General features: G+C 31.4%; 2 protein-coding genes across 2 annotated transcripts; both read left to right on the plus strand.

Moving 5' to 3' along the window:
• The first annotated feature begins 586 nt into the window (after window positions 1-586).
• On the plus strand, window positions 587-5,997 carry LOC107623375 (uncharacterized). The gene is made up of 9 exons (XM_016325610.3): window positions 587-939; window positions 1,483-1,600; window positions 1,731-1,831; window positions 2,424-2,549; window positions 2,660-2,780; window positions 2,895-2,979; window positions 4,457-4,570; window positions 4,691-4,730; window positions 5,577-5,997. The coding sequence occupies exons 1-9, from the start codon at window positions 763-765 to the stop codon at window positions 5,727-5,729; spliced, it is 1,035 nt and encodes a 344-aa protein (XP_016181096.1). The 5' UTR covers window positions 587-762; the 3' UTR covers window positions 5,730-5,997.
• A 6,201-nt stretch (window positions 5,998-12,198) lies between these two features.
• LOC107623473 (isoprenylcysteine alpha-carbonyl methylesterase ICME) lies at window positions 12,199-18,310 on the plus strand. The gene is made up of 11 exons (XM_016325746.3): window positions 12,199-12,562; window positions 12,787-12,863; window positions 13,416-13,485; window positions 13,592-13,672; window positions 14,070-14,144; window positions 14,606-14,707; window positions 14,799-14,939; window positions 16,627-16,692; window positions 16,775-16,918; window positions 17,569-17,659; window positions 17,853-18,310. The coding sequence occupies exons 1-11, from the start codon at window positions 12,201-12,203 to the stop codon at window positions 18,012-18,014; spliced, it is 1,371 nt and encodes a 456-aa protein (XP_016181232.2). The 5' UTR covers window positions 12,199-12,200; the 3' UTR covers window positions 18,015-18,310.
• The last annotated feature ends 2,235 nt before the right edge of the window (window positions 18,311-20,545 follow it).

Raw genomic sequence — 20,545 nt, forward strand, 5'->3', positions numbered from 1 at the left:
CTTAATTCGCCAAGTTAGTTAGTTAATTCTATCAATTAGTTAGTTATAAGTGAAATCAATAATATCATCTCATTTCTACACCACTTTGTGTTCATCTAACAACTATTAATACTAAAATTGCACTTGGATTTTATTTCACTAAGAGATGAAGGTTGAGAAACAAAAAATAGTTTTTGTCTCCATTTTTAGAATGCATTACAATTTCTGTCTAAGACAAAATTATAAAGATGGAAAACAAAGACAAATAGATGAAAGCAAATATTTTCTAATCCAAATTTAGAAAATAAAAAAAAATTACTAACTTTTTTTTTTTTCAAAATTAGGAGTGAGACTCGAATCTGAGACCTCTCTAAATGAGGATGAGAAAATTATACTATTTGACTTATAAGCTTATAGTTAGTTGGCTCAAAAAAAATTTTATTAATATTTTTTTTTTATCAAAGATAAGAGACTCAAACTCACAACCTCTTAATTAAGTATGGGGAGATTATGCCATTTGAGTTATAACTGATTGGCAAAATATTACTAACCTTTGGGGAGAGAAAAATTACCTTTATTATTTTGTATTTCCCAGAGTAATGTTACAAATGAAATGCTGTATTCTTTTATCTGATATGCACGATGAAAAAAGAGGGAAATAATTTGTTGACCAAGTAGTAAACGACACCTGGTAGACTGCGTTTAAGGTCATAATGACGTGCACCCCCTAATACTATATATTCGGGAGGAAGAAGAAGAAGAATAAGAAGAAGAGTGGAAAATATGGGTGAAGAGAGAGAAGATCCACAGAAGATTAAGCGAATAGCGGCGGATTCATACGACTACGACAACGACCCCAGATGGCAAGATTACTGGTCCAACGTCCTCATCCCTCCTCACATGGCCTCTCGAAACGACGTCGTTTCGCATTACAAGCGCAAGTTCTACCAGCGCTACCTTGTATTCTTCTTCTTCTTACTTCTTCCCTCTATTCAACTCACAATTATTTATTGGAAGTCCTTTTTTTTTCTTTTAGTGATCTTAGTAGTGCGTTTTTGTGGGGAATATTGGGAGTAATTTTTTTTCATTGAATAACTAACACTTCTGGAGAATTCGTTGTTTTTTATTTTGCGTGTAGAAGAATTTGTTTCTGATTTTGATTAGTTCAATTGATTGTTGCTGTTGGGTTATTTATGTAGTTGTAAATTAGTATCTATTATAGCGATTTCATTGTTTTGCTTATAACTTCTCATTTGTGATTTCTTTACTTTTGTTGTTTTTGTGTGCTACAATGTAGTCAAATATATACAATTTTCATATCTTGGAACGTGGTGTATACTTATTTATCTTTAAGGAATTGGTAAATTGATTCTTCTAAGTTTTTAACTAATGGTATTTGTGAATTAATAAATTAACAAGCTGCGTGGACTATCTTCATGTAACAAGAATTGTCCCATTTCCACTACATTTGTTAGTTGATTGTGAGTGCTGAATGCTGAACAGGATCCTGATCTGGTTGTGGAACCAATGTCGGCTTCTGGTTCATCCCAGCCAGCACGAACCTCAACAGCATCAACATCGCCATCCGGAGCAAATGAACCAACCCGCAGAAGAAGCTCTGGTGTTTAGTCCTTTCTGCTAATCTAATAGTATAACTGATTGAAAATAAAGAACTAAAATGAAGAACATATTCGGTCATCATCTTTTCAAGTGCTTTGTTTAGTCTTACTCTGTGTTGAATCTTCCTGCAGGATCAACTGATAGAACTTCAGGGACATCCACAACTGCAGGTTCCGGTCCAACTTCTCTGCAATGGGATCGACAGATGATTCTGTTTTCTGTTAATGCTTGGGTACAGTCTTTCACATTGAACAGAAATTCATCACTGCATCGTTTCTGGTTAATATATACCCCATTTGCATATAACTGTTTTCATGACCGTGTTTGACTGATCGTTTTGTGCTGTTCATTTCTTACTTTGCCTTTACATGGTTGATATAATGTTTACATTCTAACAATTGGGTATTCATAAGAATTCTAGGGTGCTTCTGGTTTGCGTTTTCATTCTCAGTATTTTCTGTTTTTTTTTGGATTTTGTGAAGGAAAAAGAGAAAACAGTAAAAACAATAAAATTCTGTTTTCTGTTTTCACCTCCTGTTTTCTCTTTTTTGTCTTTGCAAATTTCTGAAAACAGAAAACACTGAAAATGAAAACAAAGAATGGAAATGCAAATCAAATGCACCCCTATCTTTTCAAATTTCCATCTTCACTTGCTGAGGAAAGAGATGGGGATATGAGAATATGGAAGGGGATGAATTGGAATTGTGAATATATACGTGAAGTTATATAATACATGGTCTTCTGGGGCCTTGTACTGTTTGCTTGTTGATATGGATCTCTTACGTTGTCAATTCTGTCATTTAATCTTAATATCTATTTTTTAGGTATTTGTTGTGGCTGTTGTTGCAGCCATCCCATTGGTACCTACTTATCTTTCTCATAGGGCTTATCGACTTTCTTTTATGGGTACTACTTGCTCTGCTCTGTTCTCATTGTACTCGCAACATGGGGTAAGAGCTTCTATTTAATTTTGCAGTTAGCATTATGTTTCAATATTTTGACTCTTCTATCTATAATGATTTTTATTAATTTATTTATTATACATTATATGCCATTGCAGAAACCAAGAGCATGGAATATGCAGGCCTTGCAAGTTTACTTTCAATCCATAATTGCTTCAAAAAATTTTATATACTTCCTCTACTCCCTTACATTCGTTACATCACAACTTTGTCTAAAATGTAAGTAGTCCTCAGATAATCCTGTTATGTTGTTTGTTGTTTCTTTCTGAAAGGCAGTAAACATTATCATTCCTATCAATTACATCTGTATAACATTCCATAATTATGTTGCAGTTGCTTTGATCCCCATCATATGTTGGGCATTTGAACATGTAGCAAAGTTCCTTAGGCGTAATTTCAGCCGCTCCACCTTGTACAGGTGAGTAACCTTTTATTGGTTTATAATTTTATACTAGTAGCATGAAGGCAAATAAGATTGCTAAAAGATGCAACATTTATCTCATTAAGCATAGCATTGGTACCATCATTTGTCTCATTTTAGATTAGATTTACTATTGATACTAGAATTCCATTGCCTTCCTAACACTGCTCTAAGACTTCTATCCTGTTTTCTTGTCTTTTTCTTTCCTGATTGTTTCTTATTATTTTGTCAATCTCATTCTTTAATATGTGGTTTCCTAAGTGTACAACGGATTGAGAGAACAACTTAGCCTGTGACATAGTGTAATCTTATTTATTTATTTATTTTGATAAAGAAGAAATATCATTAACAAGGAGAGAAAGGATATTACAAAAGACATGGAGGACAAGAGATCCTAAAGTTACAAAGATTTGGAAGGACAAAATGTACTTCAATAGCACATACACTCCAATCTCTGCATCTTTCAGAGAGATACCCCCTCTGAAAATTTCATGCACCTTGCAGCCGGTAGAAGCAAGGTGTCTTAACCCTATACCTCAATTCTTGATTGTCCTGATGTGTGTCATTAAATATGTGGGAATCTTGCTCCAGCTAGATGCCCCCAAACAGTAGCATAAAGCCATAAATCGCTCAATGCCACTAATATCTGGTTCCCTTCCTCCTCACAAAATAGTGTAAACCTTTGCGAAGTTCAGTCTTGCATTATTATAATATATAATCTCTAAAGCCAAGCATTGTATTCCTTACATAACTTTAATATATTTGGTGGTTTCTCTGCTGAAACTATGTGGATAATTTGTCTAGAATTAAGCTAAGTAAGCAACTTTTAGTAATTGTTGAGGAAAAGGGGGATTTTTCAAAATAAAGGAAAAGGGGTTGAGGATGTTATCCATTGGTCTTTTATGAACTATAAGGAGTGGTTAGGTGTGGATCCCTTTTGTTGTTGATGGCAATGCCGAAGATGACAGGGGGATATCTATTAGGGTCCTTTGCTATGGTTGCTTTCTTTTATTTGTTTTAGGTTGGTGCTTTTGTCTTTTCTTATGCTCCACTTGTTGTGTTGAGCTCTTTCATTCAAAAAAAAAAAATATTATCTTCATGTTTGTAACCATTAATGCTTTTGTAACTCTTAGCTTTTCTCGACAACTGTCATCAGGAGCTGAATTTAGAAAATGTGTAAGAAATGGATCCTCATTAGTTTATAGCATCACAATGGGAAATAAATAAATAATTCAAATATTGTATTTTGGGCAACAGGATCTCCCCCCCCCCCCCCCCCCTCCTTTTTTTCTTTTCGTGGGTGGATGGGGGTCAAAAGTCATCTCCACTTCCTAGGCAACAACACCTACACTGGATTTGGATAGTGACACAAGTGTACATAATGCATTGGACACCATTTTGTTTGAGACTATTCATATTTATTTGCATAAAACCTCAATAATATTTTTTTTATTATTTTGTTACTTTTGATTAGGAAGTACTTGGAAGAGCCCTGTGTTTGGGTAGAGTCAAACAGTACTACTCTCAATATACTAACATCACATGTTGAGATTGGACTTGGATTCTTGCTGATTTTCTCACTGTTCTCGTCAGTTTCTCAGGCTCTTCCCTTTTGTTTTTCCCTAATGTTCTTTTGCTACAATTTCCCTCTTATGTGGAGGATGTTGTTTGCCTCATGAATCCCCCATTTTTTTTACCACACATGCAGGTCACAGCGTAATGTAATACAGACATTCATGTACTGGCAGGTGTGTTTCATTGCTGTCTAATCTAAATTACATACAGTAGAAGCATTGGTCTCCCTTTTTCTTTTTGGAATTATGTTAGTTGGAGAAAATAAGATTATTATCACCGAGATGAAAATGCTCCAATGGACTAGTAATAAGTGTGGACCCAGGAGATTGGGTTAAGAACAGTTTATTACGGCTAAGAGTTGGGGTAGCACCTACAATATGGAAGATGATAAAACATCTCCTTAAGTGGTTGGAACTTTTGTGGAGAAAAGACCTATAGGTGGATTAGGTGGAAGTTCCATAAACCATAGTTAGAGGAAGACCAAGAGAACCATAAGTGTCAAGATTTAAATATAACAACAGATTGAAATGTAAATATGTTTTATGATTTAGGATAGAAGGCATTGCTTAATCTAGGCAGCTTCCCACCTCGAGAATTACTCTTGTTGAACATATTGGTCCCACCATCGCTTTCATTCAAATTTCTAGTATGTGTATTGGGTACATAAATCTGTATCAAATTTTGTTATAAGAAAGTTACAGTTCAGAGAAATTTCAATCAGATGAATTAGTCCCCCTTCAAAACGACGGAGAAACCAATCTGTCTAACAGAAGTAATTCTCGAGGACTTCTAGAGAATATAAATTTGTTAAGGCTAAAGTTTCGATTTGGAAGTTCTTAAGAATTAATTTGGGTGTTCATTCTTTTTCTTTTTAAGGGTGTTAGTTGGAGTTGATAAACAACTTCGCCTTTCATTCATGCATCCACAAGAGTTATGCTTATCCAATTTTTACTAGGAAATATTGCACTGAAATTCAGACATAATTTTCTTTCACCCTGTTTTGCCGTCTTTTCTTGCAGCTGTTAAAGCTCATGTATCATGTTCCAGTTACTGCCGCATATCATCAGAGTGTTTGGGCTCAAATCGGGAGGTCGATCAATCCATACATCCATCGTTATGCACCATTCTTGAAGACTCCAATATCTGCAGCCCAAAGATGGTGGTTAAGGTAGAAAAAGCTTGGGGTTAGAGATTGGAGAACCACCAAGACAAATATAAACCACGTGAATATCTTCATTTAGATAATCAAATATAAAGTGATTGCATCATATGAACACCCTCACCATGTAGACATTTTAGGTTTCATCATCTTCAAATAGAAACTGATTTCTCATTTCTCACATGAATGGCACCGAGAACTGGAATAGATTTTGGGTTCAATATTACTGATCTAAATCGTCAACGTCTATTTGATTCCTATGAGTTTCATATTAATAAAAATGCTCCCACGCCCCCTTTCCAGACCCTGAAAATTAGACAAAAAAAAAAGAAGACATTCATTGTGATAATAAAAAATTAGTCATTATGTATTTATTCATGTTTCATATTTTTTTTAACAAAATATTCAATTTAAATAATTAAATTAGTAAGGTAACGTTTGGTGGAGAGACAGAGACGGAAAGACTGAGAGACAGAGACTAAGAGACAGAGATTGAAATAAATCTCAGTATTCTGTTTGGTGCAAAATGGGAGACAGGAATTAAAACAATAATGAAACTCTAATTTAATTTGCACAAAGGGTAAAATTGGAATTAATTAATTGAAATGAGAGTATTTTAGGTATAAAATGTTATTAAAGTTTCAGTCTTCATTTCTAAAAATTTTAGTCCTCTGTGTTCTTACTTTTTGGAGGTACTGAAATACTGGTACTAATCTCTAAAGCAACAAATATAATGCTGTCTCAGTCTCTGTCTCAGTACTTCAAAACAAACGTTACCTAATAGTCGGATAATTGAAACCTTTTCACAGTAGCATGATAAATTATTTCATGAATAGTAAATATATATTTTTGTACAGTGAGTTGGATTTTTCATACATGTAGCATAATTATTAGAATTTATATTAGAATGTTTTTAAATTATATATAATTATTAACATAAATATTATATTTTATTAAATATTTATAACGTAAAAGAATAAAACAAAAATATGTGGATGCATTTTTAATAGAGAATCTTGTTATTTCTTAATATTAAAAGTTGCATTAAAAATGTGTTATTTACTGTGAGTCTGTTATGAATAGATTGAATATTTTTTTCTAATTCTTAGAATTTTTATTTTCACATTAAAAAAAAATTCAATATATCCATAACAGTAGATGACACATGTTTATCTATTTCCAAAAAATTAGTCTTTATAGATTTAATTAAAAAAATATAAAATTTAATTTAAAATTTAATAAAATTATACTAATAAAATATTAATAAAATGATAATATAAAAAGAAAAATTATAATTTAATCTTTTTAAATTATTTTAACGGTAAATTTAATCTCCAATTCTATTTAATATTAAACTATTGCTTTTCATAAGAAGCCAAATTAGTTAATTAAAAAAATTTATCAAATGAGTTTTTTCTATCAGTTGATCAGATAAAATCATACCACAATTGGAGGAAAAAATAAGGAGTGTTTGTGGCTGGCTGCTAGTCACCACCGTGAGATGTCCTCGACGAAATGACTCTTCTACACACCTTTATAGATAAGAACCAAATTTGGATAGGTTCATATGCAGACACATAAGAGACACGTATAATAATACCAATTATAGTTAACTAAATGCTCACCGAAAAAAATAGTTAACTACTAAATGTTAAATGGCTTGCTCAATGAAATCCATGTAGCTACATTTCCTCGATGAAATCTGAATAACTTAAAAGATGTAAAAGGACAAACTTTATTTTTGAACAGATCATTAATTAAAAAATATATTGAAACCTTAGCTCATTTTTAAACGTGTTTTATTAAATAAAAATATTGTATTTGTTAAATGAAATAACTCTTCATTCTTTATTTATTATATTTATTATGTTTTAACAATTTGAATCCAAGTAGATTTTACTGGTGAAGGGTAGTCCTTAAAAAGAGATCTGTTAGTTGGATATAAAAGCATAGTAAATAAAAAAAAGTTATTAGTGGGCTGGCAATGGAAGTTGGTAATGAACGAAGGACATTGTTTTAAGAAGATAACTGGATCCAGGGTGGTCCTCTGAAAGCGCGTTTCCAAGGCTTTTGTTTGTTTCAAACCAGCAAGGATCTGTGATAGGAGATTGTGGGTTTTGGGATGGGTTAGAGTGGATTTGGAATTTTCATTGGAGGAGGGAGCTGTTTCAATGGGAGTTGGAACTAGTTCACCAACTTCATGATATGTTAAGACCAGTGAAGCTATCAGCTGACAGAGAAGATAATCTTGTTTAGAAATTTGATAATAAAGGTATTTTTTCTACTAACTATTTTCTGCAGGTGTTGCAATCGGAGACTCTTTCGGAGGAGATTACGAGTTATAGCTTCATAGGTTCGATCTGGAAAGGGTTGGTTCCGCCTAAAATTGAACTATTTGGTTGGTTTGTTTTAGTCGATAGAGTGAATACTAAAGAAAGGTTGAGTAGATTAGGCATAACTCGCCAACATGATAGTATTTGTGTCTTATGTAAAATGGAGATCGAATGTGTTCATCATTTGTTTGTGTTCTGTGAGTTTACGTGATAGATGTGGTGCATCTGGTTGAGATGTTTTCATAGAGATTTGGTTGAGATGTTTTCATAGAGATTGGATTGTCCCAAGAAGCATTAAAGGCTTGTTTGAGAGTTGGAATGGAACACCTAATAGAAAAGAGGAGCATAAGAGGTGGCTGATTAGATTCTTTACGATTATTCTGGAACGTTTGGTTGGAACGCAATAACAAAATTTTCAACAATAAAGAAGTAACTGTTGATGTCATACAGAATAGGATTTTTTTGAGCCACACGAAGTGGATGGGTATTGATTCTACTGGTTGTTGATGGCAATATCAGAGATAACATAGAATTGTTAACCTTGTGTTTAGATTTACTTTTGTATCTGTCTGTTTTATGCTCCACTCTCATGTATCGAACTTCAGTTATTTCAAAAAAAAAATTATAATTTAAAATTTATGAATTAGAATTAAAATTTTGGATAAATTTAAAATTTAAAATTCAGTAAACGTTATATTCTTTATTTAAAAAAAAACAAATTAGCATTCATCTAAAATTTTTGTTTAAATATAGTATATAATAATAATTAGACACGAAAAATACTCATTAAACTAATGTTGGATGAGTATCATAGATAGATTAATACATGATTATCCCCTTGTGTGAATTATCCGAGGTTGGAGTGTTGGAATGCGTTTTGGCAACACAACATCCACCGAATCTAAATCCAACCAAATCCCACGTCTTTGGGCATCCTTTGAAAAGTTTCAAAACTATTTTTTTAGACTTTTAATTAATAAAACATTATATTAATGGTATTTGATATATTTTTTTAAATATACTTTTAATTTTTAAATTATTTTATTATTTTTATTTATTATAAATTTTAAAATAAAAATTTTTATAATAATTTTTTAAACATAAAATAATTTATTTATAAATTATTTTTAATATAAATTTTTATATTTTAATTTAAAAAAATTTAATTAAATTATTTACCCAAATTTCATCAAGTGACTAATTTTTTTATATTGATTAAATATATATGTAATACATTGTTATTGAAAAATGAGGTGTTTTTTTTTATATGATATTTTTTTTATTGGTATTATTTAAATTGGTCCAATTTATTTAAAAAAAATAAATTATAAATCAGAGGGTTCGATTTGTTTGAAAAAAAATAAACTATAAATCAGATAGGCTAATTTGTATTTTTTATTTTTAAAAATAAAAATTAAACGGTCTGATTTTAATATTAAAAATTTTTTTATTTTTAAAAATACAAATCAGACCGTCTAATTTATTGTTGATTTAAAAAATAAAACAAAGAGAAAAACCCAAATCAGCCCCTGACAATTATCTCGAAAGACAACGAGGCCCCTGACAAAAAAAAACCTCAATCCGGCCCCTGACAAAAAAAACCCAATCCGACCCCTGATAATTACCTCGAAAGGACAACAAGGCCCCTGTGCCAAAAAAAATTAATGTTATTTTTTTTGGCACAGAAGCTAATCAGTCCCAAAAAAATTATCAAGAGTCGAATTGAGTGTTTTTTTTTCTTAAGAACCTCCTTGTCCTTTCGAGATAATTGTCAGGACCGGATGGATATTCATTCTAAACCAAAACGAAGACACCAATTTATTTAAGCTATAGTAGCGTAAAACTCATTTCTTCCCGGATATTTTGACTTTTGAGATACACCCTCTCTTTCTCACACACAAAAGAATAAGCGTCATCGAGTGCCGTCTTTAACAGCAAATCTCACCTGTCTCCATCCACTTGCCACTTTCTTGTTTCGCAGCCAACAAGGCTTCACTGCTATTATTTTATTCTTCTTTTGTGTAAACAAGAATCACGCAACTCTGTTTCTGTCAATAAGGGAGATTGTCACAAACACAAGCCTACTCAAGAAAGGACCAAACATTACAAGAATAATTCCATCAAGACAGCTAATAAGCTTAATAATTGTAATCTCATCCCATGACCCACAACAACATAAATCATAATGTCACCACGTCAAATTTTGCATACTCATTTTCTTATATTTCCCATGTTAAGAATATTTTAATTTTAATGTATTAATAATATAAATTTTTTATACAATTATTTAATTATATTTATCTTTTAAACAATTATTTATATGATAAAAAATAATTATTTTGTTAATGTAATATTATATGATTGAATACATGTGTAAAATTATTTTACATATATATTAAAATTAAATTTTTAAAAAATGTAAAATTAACTTAGTAACAATAAAATTTGCTTTGGTTTCGTGCTTTTGAATAGTTTAATGGTTTTATGTGAAAGGAAGGAAGTCACTGAACTTTCTCTTTATCTATTTTCGCGAATGATAAAGTGATTTTTGTTAAAAAAAAGACACTTTAACTCTTAATCTTTTTATTTTGGGATAATATAATTACTCTGTTAAAAAATATGTTAAATAATAACAAAAATTAGTTTTGAGGGAGGGGAGATTATTTGTATTTTATGAGAATTTTAAATTTTCACAAACTATTAATAAGTTTGATTTTTAAAAATTCCTTCACCAATGATGGTTAAGTGAAAAAAAGCCATTAATAAAAATGATGTCGTAAAAAAAGTAATTGTAGTACAAATACCTTTTAAAAGAAAAATTAACATCGAATAAAAAATGAAAGAAGATAATTTTAATGTTGATAATATTGGTATTGGTGATGATGACGGTAGAGGAGATAATGTTGATGATAAAGCAATAAAAATAATAGAGGTAGACGTAATAATAATAAGAACGAAGAAAGTAGTGGTAGTAATTGGTTATATTGTTGAAAAGAATTTTGTAAAAGTTTTAAAACTCTCCACAAAATATAAATAAAATTCCCACAAAACTAATTTTTATTATTATTTAACAAATTTTTTAACATAAGAATCATATTGTTCCAAAATAAAAAAGATTGAGCATTAAAATGTCCATTTTTTTTGACAAAGATCGCTTTGTCCTTTCGTAAAAATGGACATCAGATTGAGTATTTACTCAAAGAAGGAATAACACTTTGTTAATTTTCTCATTTACTTAGATAGATAAATACATTTGCATGATTTTTAATATAATAGAGGTTATGTCAATCATTTTTATTTTGTTTAGTATTTAAAACTAAAATATGTAAAAATTATAGAAAAATATTAGGAGACTAGTTTTTTTTTATCATAATTAGTCAACATTTTATTTTTATATTACTATAATTAGAATTTAGAGTATTAATTAAAAATAATAATACATTTTATTTATCATATAACATTGTCAAAATTATATTCATATTTGATCATAATACGAATTCAAAAACTAAAATAAAGCGTTAAACAGAAAATAAACTAATTCAAACAACTATCCTTGATACATGCATTTATTATATAAAAAAATTTCTCATGAAATTTGACATTTTTAGAATAAAAATTCATAGATTAATCTTAAGCATTTGCAAATTCATATATAAGAAACTAGTCAATAAGTCTCTTGTTTTTCCTCTATTTTTTGAAAGATTTAATTTTCTTGTAAAAACATGTCACACATATAAATTTATGTATTTTTATATCATAAAAAGTAAATGTTTTTTAATTTATTATTTTAATGATTATCTAAATAAGCTTTAATAAAATTATTATATAAAATATTTTATATTATTATTACATTAAATATATAATTTTTTAATATATTTATATAAAAATAATAATTAATATTTTTAAATTTTAAATATCATTCAACATGTAAACAAAACAGAGAAAATTTTTAATGTAAGGCATTCTTCGATTCATTACTAATTTATTATATAAATTTAGATAAAAACTCACATATATTTATTTTTTATGTAAAATTAATAAATAAAAAAATTAATTAATAATTTAATATATTTAATTAAATTATCGTTTAATAAATTTTAATTATTAATTTTACGTAAATATATCTACACGTGAGTCGGTATTATAAATTTATGGAAAAATACCTCATACGCGGTATGATTCCCTCCCAAACTCCACCACTCAAATCTAGCAAGCGAAGCAGCCATTCCGTTCCATGCAATAACAACCTCATCCGATTCATTCGACCGGCGATGCCTACCCTCACCGATCGCCGCCGTGTGTCCCCGGACATCGACCTCGACTCCGCCGAGCCGCTGAACTCCGAGCCGGAAATTGACACAGCTCCGACCAACAAAACCCGCCGCCTCGCCGGAAAAAACGGCCTCCGCCACCGCCCTACTCGCCAACGATCTCTCACCAGAGACATCGGTCACGTCGCCGCCGAAACCTACTTGGTCACTAGCCTCACATTCACGCTTCTTCAGTATCTCGGGTACCTTCTCCTTCTACTTCATAACTTCATTTTTGTTTCTTAATTTGTGGCTTCTAAATTGGTAGTGAAATGCTTACTTGTTCGTAAATAGAATAATAGTTAAACTTTGTTTTTTTACTCAATTCAAAATTTAAATGTATTGTGATGTGAATTTTTGTTACTCGTGTGTAATTTTGTGGTGTGTAGACGATTTTCAATTTTTAATTTTTGATTTTTTCATTCAGGATTGGTTACCGCTGGATTAAGCAATTACTTGCCCTTGGATGTTACGCCATGCTTCTTATGCCTGGATTTCTACAAGGTTTGTTTTAATCTTAGGATTCATATGTGATGTACTTTGACCCTAAAGATCTAATAATTAATCTCTTTTTCTATGTATATTTATTTTTTATTATTATTTTTTAGTTACTTCGTAGGGTGTATTTGTAGTCATTGAATGAATTTAGTTCAATATTATATGGTTTTATACTTTTGCAGTTCTTTCTTATCTTCAATAGTGTTATTGTGGTAATAATTTAGTATATCTTAAGCTTTCTAATTTTAGTTAGGCAGCTTGAGCTTCTTAGATATTATCTTGCTCATTCTGTTTTTAAGTAAAATATATATATCCCCCAAGGATAATCTTGCTTTATCATGTTTTGATTCCATTGTTGATAATGTAGAAACTTGGTTCTTTCTGTGCTATATGCTGCCATCTATCATGCCGTGCTAGGTGGCAATCTACACAGGACATTTTGTTTGCAGTAATATTGATCATGGAAAATGGATCTACTGTTTATTGGTTTGTTTGCTTGTTTGTTTGTTTTGTTTGTTTACTTTCTTTTATTTTCTTCTTACTGTTGACTTGCTGCAGTTGCATACTATTATTACTTCACGAGCAAGGTAAAGCGAAGCATTGTTTATGGGGATCAACCAAGAAACAGGTAATTTGAAATGCTTGTAAATCTATGAATCTATCTTGTGATGTTGGTAATTCCATGTATTGTGTTTTCTGCTCAATATTCTTTCTAAATTTGGATTTTTTTTCAGGTTGGATTTGTATCTACCGGCTGATATTGATAAGCCCAAGCCAGTTTTGATATTTGTAACTGGAGGAGCATGGATTATTGGGTGAGTGGTTTGAACTATCTGCATAATTTTCTTTTAGTTGATGTGTCAATTTTATTTTATGGGGCACTCGTTTCTTTAATCCTTTTTATGTCAAGCATTTCCGTCTCTGCAATGGCACACTGCTTTTACTTCAATTAAGTAGTATATCAGGTCATTGTAATTGAATCTTAAAATCATAAAATAATGCGTATTACTTTGTTGGTATAACAGTCAGTCAGAAATCTTCTTCACTTATGACCAAACTAATTGGTCTCCATGAGACGCAAACAATTTAGTTGTGGTTATGATATGACACATTAGTGTCGTCTAAATGGTATTGCCTCCTAGGTAAAGGCTTTGTTGTTTCATCTATCTATATCTTTGAAGATTAAGTGATGTCTGTTGGATTTTGATTTAGGTATAAAGCGTGGGGATCCCTTTTAGGACTACAGTTGGCAGAAAGAGACATTATAGTGGCATGCATTGATTACAGGTACCTGGTCTCAGTTCCAGCAGTGCAAGATTGAATCTACAATTTTCCTTTGGTCCGACTTGCTCTATGTTTGAGGTATTCTAATGGAGTAATGGACAAGTTGGGTGCTTTTTGTAATCTACGTTTAAAGGAATTTAGTCAAAGCTATTTATAACAACATTGATTTTTCTTAGAGGCTATAGCTTTTTCTTTCTTAAACATAAAATGTTGTTCAGAGGTGCATGCATATCTTAAGTTGAGTTGTTTGTTGTTTCATAAAATGTTGGAGTAAAACAGCATCACACTTAAGATAAGCATAGTCATTGTTGTCTGTTGACATCTTAAACAATTTAATAGCTTTGACTTTTATAGATTTGTTGCACTGTAGAACTCAGCTTTCTATTAGATACATCGTCACATTTAACTTGCAATGTTTATTCTATGTTTTTTACTTAATATATCTTCATTTACATGTGATGCAGAAATTTTCCTCAAGGAACAATCAGTGACATGGTAAATGATGCTTCTCAAGGAATCTCTTTTGTCATCAATAACATAACTAATTATGGAGGCGATCCTAATAGGTGACATGCTACCATATAAGATACCTTTCCCTTACCTTTAAACATTCAATTTACAGATTGATATGTTTTTCCTTTGTTAAATTTTTAATAGGATATATTTGATGGGGCAATCTGCTGGTGCTCATATTTCTTCTTGTGCTTTACTGGATCAAGCAATCAAAGAAGTTGGAAAAGGAAATAAAGTTTCTTGGAGCATTTCCCAGCTAAAAGCTTATTTTGGTTTATCTGGAGGGTAAGTTGTTAAGTGATGTTATTAGCATTTTATGAGCATAGACTGACTTTTGAGCAATTTTTCAAAATTCAATAATATGATTTTTTCTATATTGTCTAGAAAACGTGGATGGAGTTAATAGGATTTGTTATAGCTGAGATTTTACCCATTTGGTCACGTTTTCTCATTGTTTCACTGAAGAACAAATGTTTTCTTGCTTCTGTTCCTAGATAAAGAATCATGGAAATATCCAAAACTCTTCTTGCAATGGAAAGCACTAGTGGTAACTGGTGATTCTTAATGATTGAATATAAGGAGCATACCCTTCTATTTCGTGATAACTGGTTTGACTGTTAAATCAACCTGTTGAACTATTCTGTTAAAGCATATAGCATTTCTGCTGCACCTACCTAGATTTGCTAGGGTAGGCTTTTGAGCTTTGATGCAACATTGACCATCAATTTTCCATAGTGACTGATTAATGCCACAGAAATAACATCGAAGGGAGTAGGGAATGATCTCTATGGACACTACCTGTGAAATATATGCACCATTTATCCTGTTAAAACCAATAGCATGCTATTCATTTCATTGTATACTATGATTTTGAGGCTGTCAAGCTGGCTCCGCTGAGTGATACTGCTTTTTAAAAATGCTCATTATAGAAAAACAACAGATTTCACATTTGCAGGATATTAAAATTGAATATAGGTGATGCTTTGTGGGCAGTGATTGTATTCAGGGTAGGGAATGGCCATTTCACAAATCATCCTTCAAGATCTTATCCTTTGCTAAATATCAAGATTGGTGTCCTTTGTAAGGAACCTGGTCATTTGGGCTAAGAGAAGTAGATATTCCAGTGTATTTAACCAAAAAAAAGAAGAAATTCTGGTGTATTGATGGTCCCTAAGCTGATATCAGTGTGGTATTAGTGAGGCCCGTATGAAAATGTAACCACAAAAATGAAAGATACAGAGTATATGAGCCAATGGCCTAAACTTTTCCCCTAACCCTCTCACACCACCAATATATAACCATATACCTCTTCTCAACATTTCCTGAAACTTCTTTACTCTAAACAGACTGCTGAATCAGAAATAGTTACCAAAGGGTGCTCATCAATATCTATCATCTAACATTATCTACATGTACAATTACGATAAAGGCTGAATTTGTGATTGACTAGAACTTAACATCCATAAAGCCTAGTTTGGCAAATGGCACCCTCTTACTGCAAAGGCATCAACCTATGAAATATATGATTAGTGACGGAAAAATTATTCAGTTTATACAGCTAGAGATAAAGGGGGATGTAGGAAAACCATGGGAAACTATTAATAGGATAACCATAGAGATTTAAATGTTAACTAGGGTTCAAACATAAAGATGATTTATGATAGAACACTATGACATCATTTGATCAATGTAGCCTAGCTCAACTAGTGGAAAAAGGATGTTTCGTTGTGTTTCATGTTGTAAAGTGATAGAAAATTGGTGGAGTCTCTTCATTTGAAAATTGGACTATTGTTCCATAAGCCTTTTCATGATATTATCAAGGCAACTTGATTTAAGAAAACAACAAAAGGGTTGTTTCAGGCTTGTTTGGTGTTAAGAAACTGTGTTTGTTAATTATGTTCACTGACTAGTTGTTACGTAATATGTACATGTCAAAGGATCATCTGCTAACCCTTTCAATACAAGTCTGCAGATATAACCTACTGGAATTAGTTGATCACTTCCACAATCGTGGCTTGTATCGTTCTATTTTTCTAAGGTGCGTACCAAATAACTGAGTTCCACTATAGCTGGAATTTAAAGATTTTTTTCCTCCTTAACAACTTTGACTTGTTTTATAGTATCATGGAAGGTGAAGAATCTTTGAAGATATTTTCTCCTGAAATCAAAATTCAAGATCCATGCATCAAAGAATCTATTCCTCTCTTGCCTCCTATATATCTGTACCATGGAACTGCTGACTATTCCATACCATCAGTTGCAAGGTTAGTATATAGACTTGAAATTCAGTTGTCTTTTAATGCATTGCAACTTTCTTCAATATACTTATGTATTTTCATAAAAAAAATGCTGGTGGCTGTTGGTTGTGTCCTAATGGATTTAATTAAGTTTCATTATAGCTACATAAAGTTATAAACTGCCTAATGCAAGCCTTTTCAGTTTTCCTAACCTGGGAGTGAGTATATAAAATTTGCAACAAAGAATGGGAGAGGTAGAGTTTGATGACTGTTTTTATCGCGAAAATAGATAAATTTCATGCTATTACGCGCCCTTTCATTTATACATAATCTTATGTTATTTCTATGGACAGAATACCATAATGGGAATGTTATACTTTATAAATGAAAATTTCAATTTGATGGAAAACAAGCACATGATCGGTTGTAGTAGTAAATATCCTTCCACTTAACCAATGGTCTGGGTAGAGGCATGAACCCCCCCCCCCCCCCCCCCCAAAAAAAAAAACAAAAAAAGCAAAAAAAAAAAAGGAGGAAACTCCAATGCCCAAACAGGAATACCTCCAGTGGTTTGCTAATTTTTGTTTCCTGAATTTTGACAAATATTTACATCGAAGAGTCTTTTTTATGTTTTTTTTTTTGTTGAAATCCTTGTACTAATAAGTTATTGTTTGCAGTGAACGGTTTGCCGAAGCTCTTAAGAAGGCAGGAGCAAGTGTTGAGCTGATTCTCTATGATGGGAAAACTCATACAGATTTGTTCCTCCAAGTAAGTGAAAAGATATAACAAATCAGATTCTCTTGTATTTTATTTAAAAAATTTTGACTTAATACAAACTCAAATACTCGGTATACTTCAAATTTTTTGTTTTGAACATTTCATTATGTAAACTCAATCTTCCTTTTGCTTTATAGTGCCAGCTACTAACAATGAACTTATTTCTCAACCATGCTGTGTTCAGGATCCGTTGCGAGGCGGCAAAGACGACCTATTTGATCATGTAGTTTCTGTGATACATTCCAATGACAAAGATGCTGTTGCAAAGGGTACAACTGCAGCACCAAGAAGAAGATTTGTTCCTGAGATTTTATTACAGATGGCTCGCAAGATCAGTCCCTTCTAAGCTTTGGTACCTTTCAGGGTCCTCATCATCTATTGGCCTTTCTCTCATTCATCTTGTACTTGATCGAAAGTAGGGGGTTTAAAAGATCAAGAACTTAATCCAAACCAGAAATTAAAGCATGCCCACCCTTATTTGTTATAGTGCTTGTTCATGAAATTCTCGTCTGCGTTTGTTGTATTGTATGTAACTATGTATATACCTCAATATTTCATTGATTAACCATACTTCTAGTGAGAAATAGTTCGAGATACCTTATAAGTTTACTTCCTATTTTATTGATTAACCATATTTCTTCATGTTACAGTTGTATTTACATGTATTTATCACCATATGTTATATTTATGTACTTTTCCTTGTTAGCAGATTAATCTAGTTATGAGTGGCGTATACTTTGCCTAAAAATAATCTTTTCGCTCTCTTTACATCCAACACAATAAAAAATAAAAATATAGAAAAGAATATATTGTCTATTTTTTAGTGCTTTTATTTGTTAAAAACTGGTCATATTTTCTTAATACAAGTACTATGTGTAATATATTTAAAAATAAGTAATTTATATGCTATCATCCTACTCATTTTGTAACTAAAATTTCTTTTTAAATTTCATTCTCCTTATTTACCTCTGAAAATATTGTAAACATTCTTATAAACAAATATTATCAAATATAGACATTTTTATTTCTATTCATTTTTTAATGGGATGTTTGTCGGTCTTAAATTTGTTTGAGTCGATCAATTCTAGTAACTTCAGCACATATAACCGGCAAATAGCCAAATACATAGTTAACGTTCTTTAAATTAGTTTTTAAATTTTTTTTTTAATCAAATTCATCCTCTAAAGATTTTAAATAAAATGCATTAGTCTCTTTGTTATTGTTGTGATAAGATCTTATGTGGATGTCCATTTTCAATATAGCTTGGTTTATCAAGGATCCCTCTATTTATTCTAGTTTAAAAAATGTTATCATGTGCACCTATAAATTCTCTTAATAAAAACACACACCAACAATAAATATTCTCTTCTTTCTTTCTACACTATTAATATCTCTCTCTTTATATTTCTTTATTTTATTTGTTACCTCTTTCTTATTTATTTATTTAGTTATTTTATAACACGTTATCAGCACGAAACTCTAACGAAATTTTAGGAAGACTCCGGGTAACAAATTTTCATTATGTCGAAATTCTCTTATCTTGAATATAATGTTTTTGATGTATTTGGAAACAATTATTTATCATGGATACTAGATGTTAAAATTCATCTTAATTTAATGGATCTTGGAGATACCATTAAGGTTGAAAATAATACATCCCAGAAGGATAAAGTCAAAGCCATCATTTTTTTTTTTTCGTCGTCATCTTGACGTATGATTGAAAAATGAATATCTCACATTAAAAGATCCTGCAGATCTGTGGAAAGGCCTTGAAAAAAGGTATAATCATCAAAAGACGGTGATATTTCCTCAAACCCGATATGTTAGAAAATTTTTTCGACCTTCTATACCTCGAATGTGCTCCTGCAGCAGCAGTATCGAGAAAAAGAATTTAAAAATATTCTGAGTTAATTTTTTACTTTTTTGTTGCTGAACGCAACAATGAGTTACTTTTGAGAAATTATGAAGCGTGTCCAGCTGGCGCCGCCCCATTTCCTGAAGCAAATGCGGCAAATTATAACCCCAGAAGAGGTAAATGTCAAGATTTTGATAACAAGAAAAATTATGGAAGGAAAAAAAATTATGAAGAAACGTATTCTCCTGTAGTGGATGCAATACATTGCGTTATTTGGTCAGTTTATCTGCATATCATAAACTGCATATGCATTTAATGGATGTGGTAACAACTTATTTATACGGCTCATTAGATCGGGATATCTATATGAAACTCCTTGAAGGACTAAAGATATCTAAATCATCCAATGAATATTCACAAGGGTTATACTCAATCAAATTGCAAATATCTTTATACGGTCTAAAGCAATCTAGACGAATGTGGTATAATCGTCTTATTGAGTATCTGGCTAAAATGGATTCAAGAATGATGATATATGCCCATGTGTTTTCATAAAGAAATCTGCATCTGGGTTCATTATAATTGCTGTGTACGTTGATGATTTAAATATCATTGGAACTCCTGAAGAGATTCCAACAATTATAAAAACTTTAAAAGAAGAGTTTGAGATGAAAGATCTTGGAAGAACTAACTTTTGTCTCGGCCTGCAGATCGAGCATATAAAAAATTGGATCTTTATTCATCAAACAACATACACAGATAAGATCTTGAAAATATTTTATATAGATAAGTCACATCCCTTGAGTACCCCAATGATCGTAAGATCTTTGGATGTGGAAAATGATCAATTCCGTCCTAAGGAAGAGAATGAAGATATCCTTGGTCCTGAAGTACCATATCTTAGTGCTATTGGCGCACTAATGTATCTTGCTAATAATACACGACCTGATATATCATTTGCTGTAAATTTACTAGTAAGATATAGTTCCTCTCCAACCAGAAGACATTGGAGTGGAATCAAA

Source organism: Arachis ipaensis, chromosome B10, assembly GCF_059453495.1.
Source record: "Arachis ipaensis isolate K30076 ecotype BB chromosome B10, ASM5945349v1, whole genome shotgun sequence".
In the NCBI taxonomy this organism is placed as follows: domain Eukaryota; kingdom Viridiplantae; phylum Streptophyta; class Magnoliopsida; order Fabales; family Fabaceae; genus Arachis; species Arachis ipaensis.